The sequence below is a fragment of the Hylaeus volcanicus genome, chromosome 4 (assembly GCF_026283585.1).
Source record: "Hylaeus volcanicus isolate JK05 chromosome 4, UHH_iyHylVolc1.0_haploid, whole genome shotgun sequence".
NCBI classification, from domain to species: Eukaryota; Metazoa; Arthropoda; class Insecta; order Hymenoptera; family Colletidae; genus Hylaeus; species Hylaeus volcanicus.
Window position 1 is genome coordinate 19097940 of NC_071979.1, and position 8976 is coordinate 19106915.

At 41.9% G+C, this 8976-nt stretch overlaps 1 protein-coding gene across 6 annotated transcripts in view; it reads left to right on the top strand.

Moving 5' to 3' along the window:
- LOC128875378 (teneurin-a) overlaps positions 1–8976 on the top strand; it is a 770168-nt gene that overhangs the window by 725349 nt on the left and 35843 nt on the right. For 5 of the 6 annotated variants that reach the window (XM_054120900.1, XM_054120902.1, XM_054120903.1 and 2 more), the window contains one exon: positions 7982–8101. In XM_054120900.1, the coding sequence (XP_053976875.1) occupies positions 7982–8101 (120 nt within the window). The remainder of the gene's footprint in view (positions 1–7981; positions 8102–8976) is intronic. The other variant, XM_054120901.1, reaches the window with a different exon arrangement.

Sequence of the window (8976 nt, forward strand, 5' to 3'; positions counted from 1 at the left end):
ACTCTAAAAATATTTTCGAGTGAGGTAATATACGTAAAGAGACGTTTTTTTTTTATGTTTTACATAGCAGATGATAAAAATAATGTAATATGCAATGGAATAGTAGGTAAGTAGGATTCGATTAGGCAAGTATCGATTCAAATAAGATGTAAATGTTGAATTGATCGATTGGTCTACGTCAACTTAAAAAGGTATCCTACACATATATCTTAGAAAAAAATTACCATGATTCTTAAGTATCCTCAGAACTAAACTAACCGTCTTAACAATTAACAAATGCACATTTCGTACAGACGAAAGTGTCCTCGGTTCTGATTTTTAAATTTTAATGGACCTCACAACTGGAAGCTACCGTCTAGACAGGCAAACGGTTAACCATCCCCGTAGCCGTCGAAAAAGACACGAGCGAGGAGTTCAAAGAGCCCGGGGGGGGGGGGCAAAGTAGGAAGATTCCCGAGACTGGCTTAGCCTGTCCCGTGACACGAAAATTGCATCTCTGGCGAGGTACCAGTCGCAAAACCGAGCCAGAGACCGATTAGAGAAATTAACGTTCCTTCGTTATCAGCGTGAAACAGTAGCCCTGGGGACGCGGACCAGCGGGCAGGGGGAAGGAGGCTGGAAATTGTGTCTTTGCATTCAGCTCGAGTCGACAAATCCCCGAACCCGAACGACGGTCAAGGTCTTCGACGTAGCAGCATTACGGTTTATCTTTCCAAGGCGGAGGGAATAAAAGGGATTTGACGGAAAAGAAGGGTGGCTGAGTGGGTGGCGGAGGGTCACATTGTTCTGTGAACATATACATATACTGGGTGATCCTTGTGAGCTGTTGGTTCGGCTCCAAAATCTCGGACCTGAACGCAGGGTGCATAGGGTAATGAGATGCAGCAGAAAAGAACGTGTTCAGTGTAGCTTCATTGGTTAGGGAAGGTAATTTCAAATGGGACTCAAAAGAAATGTAGTACTATTACACGTTAAAGTTAGTATAGAGGGCTCTGCAATCCTAAAGCACTAACTTAGGGGGCGCTACGGCAGAAGAATCTAATAGAGTGCACTAAGACTCAAGAAAGCTACCGTAGAGGAATCTACGACTCAAAAGCGCGAGTATAGAGGGCTCTGCGATCGTAAACCCCTAACTCAGGGGGCGCTACGATACAAAATATTAATTTAGAGTTGAGAACAGCAGCTTATCATCCAATATCCCTAATATTTAAATGCACTACTTCTGAATAGCATCATAAATATTAAAATTGCGCAACTCTCAGCTCCGTAGGCGAACTTGCGTCTCTTTATAAGAACCACCCTGTACGTATAACATTCCCGATCCTCCCTCGCTGAACTGTCCCTCGAATCCAGCGTCTGCATTCTTCTTCCTCTTCTTCGTCTCCCGTCCCGCGCCACTCCTCCACATCTGAAAAGCGGAAGGAAGAAAAGAGGAGGAGATTGCAAAGCCGGATCGGCCTCGGGGAGACCTCGCCAGCTGTTATTTCTGCATTCCGGTAAATCGAGTCGGGAATCCAATCTGCCTGTTTGCTACTGCATCCAAACTACCCTCTTCCGCACCCACGCGCCGTCCCTCCGCCCTATCCTCGCCTGTCTCCTCTTCGTTGGCGATTTCAGTCGGTCCACGATGATCGACATCAATGCTGGAACTTCACAGGTCCCAAAATGGAATTTGGGAGGTCTTACCTTCCGAGATAAACAAATACCGGGCTTCTTAAATTTAATACAAATTATATGAAAGCTTTAGAACTCGTGGATTGCGTAGCACAGAGAGGCCAAGTAGCTGATATATACTTTGGAACATACAGAGTATCTTAACGAAATTTCATGTAAATTGGTCAAATATAGCAGGAGGAACTCGCAATGTTGGTATTTGGTGTTAAGAGCGGGAACTATTTCAGCAGTATAACGCAATTTCCCTAAAGATAAGACCTACAACAATAACAATTTCTGAAAAATTGATCTCGGGAGATTGTTGATCGGGATCTCGAGCAAATGTTTTTATTGTTTATAGGATAACGTGTTACCGATCGATATTGTCCGCAGGACCTTCCAATCGCCAATTTCCAGCGGGAGGATTTCGTGAACCTCCCATCGTTTTTGGATAATTTGATTTATGCGAACGCTCGGCCACGTCCACCGCGCGAAATCTTTTCCGGATTTCAGCTTCGTCTCCGGGGGCGTTCGACCCCCCTCTCCAAGTAATTTCCGAGAGCGAAAGCAACAAAAGGCTCCTCCTCCAGCCTGGATCGATGGAACGAACACGCTTGCTCTAGCGACGCGCCTGTTCCTCGCTGCTTTTAACCTTCTTTGGTCTTCTGGGCGGGAGGAACTCGACAAACTCGTACTTTGGTTACTTAAATACACGTAACACGTATATGAGATTTTATCATCTAGAATTTTTTTTGTACAAGTTTCTCGTTGCCTTCAACGTGAAAGTATAAAATATTCTGAAAGTACAAAACAAATTAATAGAAAATTTACAGACGATATTTTAGAGAAAAGAAGAGAGCTATCGAATGACGCATAATGCATAGTCGAAAAATTAGTTTATCCAGGGAACAGTTTCGTTGAAAATAGCCTAGTACGAACTTACACATCAAGCCAATGGCATCGACCATTGGGGTTGGCCATCGCTCAGTGTACTGCGTCCGTAAAGGGTTAAATATGGCCCTCGTTACCCGCTCGTGTACGGAACTATTTATCGATGTGGGCCAAGCGCCAGTCGAACGGTTGCTATTAATAATCGCGGATAGATTTTTGCCCAGCACGCGGTTTTTCCCACGACTCCTCGGGGAGGGAGCAGCCCGCGACGTTCTGGAACCGCGGTTTCCAATGGAACGTATTGCTGCCAGTTTCCGCCATTTTTCTGTATGTCGAACGCGCGTGTTTCGATTCCTTTTTCTCGTGGAAGTTATCGTTGCGGTAATATGGGGAACCCTCGAGAGAGAAAACGTAAATTATTTTGCGTGGGCTGGCTTTTATTTATATTTATCGAGTGGCTTCGATTAAACGCAAGACGGAGATGAATTTTATTATTGGAAGTGGGGGTACAATGAAATAACAAAATACTAATTTTATTAAATAAAAGTTGTGATTTTATTTCTAAATGTAACGTGTAAGCCGTAATATTTTTTTTTTTTTTTTTTACAAAAAGCTGAGCACTGCAGTTTTCATACATCTGTTTAGGCTCTGGGAAACTGTAGGAAGGATCCTCAATGACACTTGAGAGGGCAGGTCATATACTAAACTTTCTCTTTTCTTATTTTACAGTGACATATATTTTCGGCACATTTATTTCTGTAGTAAAATAAAAAGGTTGAATCATAGTATATATTCCAACATTTATCATTCATGTTTCCTTGTTTAGAATACACTCTGTACTTTTCATAAAGAATGTCGATGGTAACGGATTTGGGTATATTTCAATTTCAACACAAGTAAATGACATCGCTTGATAAGATTTTCAATAGCGAAGGGAGTCGGCTACCCCCCACCCATTTGGTGGACGGGAAGGAAACGATAGACGGATCGATAGTAAACATTTCATTATAACACGGGGAAAGAAAGCAGAAGTATAACCAGAGGAGTGGGTAGCTGGATAATCCTTCGATAATCCGGGAATCATTCTCGAGAATGAATCGTTCTATCGATCCGAGGGAATATAATTGAAAAAGTTGTTCCTTTGCACTCGTCGAACGAGGCCCTTGCCTGTCGTTCCCAGCCGACTTCGCCTTTTCCCTACCTCGAATCAAAGGGTGAATCAAGGTGCTGAACAGGGGCGTAACCTTACTCCAAACTCTGCCGATATTAATTCAGAAACTTCGATCCACGGATGTTTTATCATCTATTACCTATTAACGTGTGTTTTTATCTCGTAGAACATTCACGATCCTTTTTGGTACTTCAAGTAATTTATTAAAACGATCAACGCCACGAGGAGGCGGACAGTGGAGCAGCGAGTACCGTAGCCGACTACCACGCTGAGAGCCTGGGTTCGAATCCCATGGTTTTTTATGGTTGAGTTAGGATCAGCTAACAAATATAAGAATCGAAAAGCCTATATACCGTAAGATAAACAATGGAAAAATAAAAACTGTCCAAAGAAAAAGGGAAATTTAAAACGTACAAACACATAGTGGTGAAATATGGGACTACAATTCCCATTCACCGTAAAAAATAAAAACAAAAAACATCAACGCCACGCCATCTATGTAACGATTGGGCCAATCAATCCTAATCAGATTATTACCGACAAGGCAACCTGCCTTATCACCCAAGCGTTCGATATTCCCAAATCTTACCGACGTATTCCACTACTTTACCAACACTCGTCTCAAAACTGAACCCTTTTCATTTACTTCAGTTTCTCGACGATCAAGCTCATCGGAGGAACACGTTGAAGGCGACGCTGGCTCACGAAACGCGATCGAGAACGACGTCGGGTTTGCTTTTGGCGAAATAAGGTCATTCACGGTTCACTGCAACTCAATTTCAACTATAGTTACATAACGGACAACGTCTGTCCCAGGGGAGAAGCGCCGCTTCTTTCCCAGTTATTTCGCAGTCGATTCCTCGTTTGCAACGCGAGTTCGCATGCGTCGAGCGTTCTACGCGAGAATGGTAATTTGTCCGTCATGGTTGACGCGCGAAATCAAAGGAACGATATGCCAGTAATTGTACGCGCTGTCCATTCTTGCCCGCGAGAAGTTTCCTTTGGTAAAACGCAAACGTAGTGGCGGGAATGGATGTGCTTGATGAGCTTGACGCGGAAAACGTTGGTAAAGAGCGATGGCTTCTAGCCCTGAACGCGTGTGCGACGTAACTGAAGTAAAGAGACGTCAGTTGTGCAAGTTTATTTAACGTTTAATACGAATTTATATGTAGGTTAGCAAGAGGACGAAGTAACAACACTGATTCACCTTTGGACTGTTTGATTTACGCGAAATATTGATATTGGACTAAAGAATACAGTGTTACGGATTGTAGAAAGAAAGAGTATGTGGAGAGATTTATTAGTGAGATCCGTCGAGATCATCCGAGAGATCATCGGATTTAGATGAGTATGTGGAGTGGGGAGAAAAGCGAGACCAGTTGGCAAAGTAGAGTACTCTGTTAGCAATGCAGCACGCTCTGTTGGTAAGACTTGGTAATGCAGAGTGCTTGGTCGATATAACAGGTCGCTCTACCAATAACGTCGAACTCTATTGGTAAATTCCATTGCCAACCAGGGTCACTTGTATTCGTTTAAACTTAATTATAGGTCCTTCAACGTTTATTAGCTCAATGCTATCCTGCTAGTGCTACATATAAGCACATATATTGCCATTGAAGGAAAGGTGGAATGTCGAGTGAACCATCATAGCCCGCGAAAGAAAATATTCGAATTTTATATTAAAAATTTTCATTTCCGTCAGGCGATATCGACTTCCGCGAATGAACGTTTCAATCGCGAACATAGCAAACCCAATAACGTGGACGCGATAAATGAAAAGGTAGGAACCGCGTGGTGAAAAGACAACAACTAAAGAGAAATGAACATAAAATATTGATGACCAGCGCATGATTATCTATTTGTCAGATCGTTCTAGCAGCAGTAATGTTCGAATTCAATTAGCTGGCGCGAAAGCACCGACGCGTTGATAAGCCAAGAGGTCGTTAGGCACGTTGTATTGCGAGCGTTCGCTTTTAAAAACTCTCGTTAACCCGCGTAATTAATTCGCGGCGGACGCGGCTACCGGGACAGATAATTAATTTAACCGCGATTACCACGGGGCAGCGGATAAGGATTTTATCGTGGGATTCAGCGGTAAATTTAAATTTGACGAGACTCGCACTTATTGTCCGGAAGACATTAATATAAATGAAGCGTGGGTGAAGAACTCGCGAGAAGTGTGAGCGCGGCGTTAACCTAATTGGGTCGACGGGGATGCTGCGAAAATCGTATAAATCACCTTCGAAATATTATTACACCCTTTTTTCACCCCATCAAAGTAAATTAATTATACTTTTATAGGGATGCACACAGGTTACGTTACACGTACATCCCTATTCATAGAAATGTATACACTAGGTTGGGCCTTATTTCAATGATTTTTTAAATCTATGTTACGCACCCTTAAATACCTTGCAAATACGTAAGAAAATATTCCTGCAAAATTTGAGATTGATGGTGTTATAAGAATACCACAAATACGACGGTACAATTTTCACTTTCAAGAAGTTAAAAACAACAAAGTTTTGTCATTGCATTAAGGGTAACCCGACCTTATGGCATGATCCTCTTTAGGGCCCAACTACTGTCTAGTAAACATTTCATTGATTCTGTACTATGAGTAATAACTTTGCCAAATTTCAAATCATTTTATTAATTTTTCATGGTGTTATAAGAGAAAAAGTAACCGATTGAAAACAATCCATGTATTTACCATTGAAACTTTTCGATGGTTTGAGGCACTAAGAGCTCAAATTTTACAGGAATATTTTTTTATGTACTTGCAAGGTATTTAGGGGTGCATAACATAGATTTTAAACATCATTGAAATAATGACCACCCTAGTGTATAGCTTCGATGAATAATTACTATACACCGTAAATCACAGCTATACAATTTTTTGTTACATTCTATTTCATTGTTTTTATATTAGTAAGCTTCGAAATGTGAAGATTGAACACGCTGTAGAGTAACTATTAGGCTACCCATCGTGGTATCACGTAACCCAGCTAAGGTATCGTGATATGTACACTCAACACTCATTAGTCATCCAGGATTAGGTGAGCATGTGACATGTAGGTTATTGCAACACGGGTCATCGATATTTCATGCTCATTTTTACCCCTATTCCTTGATATATCGCCGCCGAACAGCCAATCGATATTCGAAATAATCCTAAAATAGAAAGGTGAAAATGGCAAACGATGGGAAATGTCCATGAAAATGTCGACTCTTATTTTTTTACACCTGATTTTTTTATATAAATCCACGAAAATTTTATTTGATGAATTACAGAGAAATCACAAACACACAAATTCGAATTTTGTACCAATAACTAGCATATCTTCATAAAAATTGACAGAACTGTCGTTCAAAGTATCTTTTCATATATCTATAAAACGTTTCCATTAAACCTTCAGTGTCGTCAGAATAAATTTCCTAATATCAGCATATTTTTTCCCCTCTAGGAGATGTCGTCTCTCCTAAAGGGATGTTTGTTTGAAAAAGGTTGGGAAACATTGCGTTAGCCCATATCACGGTCACTCCACTCCCTCCCACGCGTCCCGTACAATTACCGACCGCGTGATGGTCGTATATTAAACGCAGAAACAGTGGTACAGCCACTGGTATCATTCGAATGTCTTTCTTGAAAACTTACCGGCTGGAAATCCAGCGTCGCGAGCGTAATTCAAAAGCGATTGCACGAATTTATGAACCCATTACGGTCCTCCAGGACGTTCGACTAAAGCCCCGTGTCTGATTCCTGGCGCAATAAAAGAGTCTCGTAACGGTGCTATTTTGTCTCGAGCGACGACCACGTACATTAAGAATATAACTAGTTGATTGCGTGCGGCGCTGTTACACGGTTGACGCGTGTGCACGTAGAAACCGTGGCTCTGGTCTGGTGGGACGAAATGGATCGTAAAGTTCCTATGAAAATAATGCCAGGGGATAAACAAGGTGGACATTTTTGCAGGCGAATGGTTCATCCTGTCCACGAAACGAAACATGAAAACCTTCGATATCTTCTGGAATTATTAGCGAATGAACAATAACTAATTGAAATTAAATTGGAATATATATATTTTTATGATTTCTTTACAACTCCTACTATTTCTGTCAAATTCGGATGAAATTCTGTTCAGTCGTTCTTTATGCTCCAACGCGGAGTGTATGCTACCTTGATTAATTTATTGAGTACAAAGTAAACTGAATAGGATGTTGATCGACTTACGTCTTAAAGAGGGAATTTTGTTTTCTTTCCAGCAGTGAGCTCCATGCGGCCGATAGATAGCACGAAGTGCGTGGTGGTCCAAGATGTCAAGGCTGTCACTCACGAGAACGCGCACGTTCACGACCCGATATCAACGCAAATACCCACCGAAGGTAAATATCGAGCAGTATCAATTTGCATCCACTCTGCATGATGTAAATACTCCCGCGCACGACGTCTCACGGTAATTGCTTTTGGGTGGCGTCCGCCACGTTCGAATGGCTTCCCTTGGTCTGATATCGGGCGTCGCTTACATACTGATACAATGGATGCAGCGTGAATAATATCGACCCAGAAATACGCACGTTTGACTGAAATATTTCTCACGGGACCCGAACTATTGTTGTTAAACATCATCGACCGCGTCATTTTGAGTCCCCACGTGTGTCTGTTATTTGCCAACAGTATGCAGTTAGCAGTTATTTTCTCGGTTGCCAGCGAGCAGGTGAATTCCGTTTATACTGTGTAGGGTAGAACAACTGTCTTTAAGTTCAGAATCTTTGAGTTGCGGGTCTTTGAGTTAGGGGTCTCGATGGTCAAAGTACCTAAGTTAAGGATCTTTAAGCAGGGGTGCTTTGAGTTGAGAGTCTTTCATTTGAAGGCCTCCATGTTCTAAGTATTTAAATTGGGGGACTTTGAGTTGGGAATCTTTAAACTGCGATGCTTTGAGTTGAAGGTCTTTGATCTGGGGGTCTACATGTTCTAAGTATTTAAGTCGTGGGACTTTGAGTTGGGAATCTTTAAACTGGGGTGCTTTGAGTTGGGGGACTTTGAGTTGGGAATCTTTAAGCTGGGGTGCTTTGAGTTGAAGATCTTTGATCTGAGGGTGTATATGTTCAAAGTATTAAATTGAGAATCTTTGAGTTGGGAATCTTTGAGTTGGGAATCTTTGAGTTGGGAATCTTTGAGTTGGGAATCTTTGAGTTGGAAATCTTTGAGTTGGAAATCTTTGAGTTGGGGGTTTTTGAGTTACGGATCTTTGAGTTGG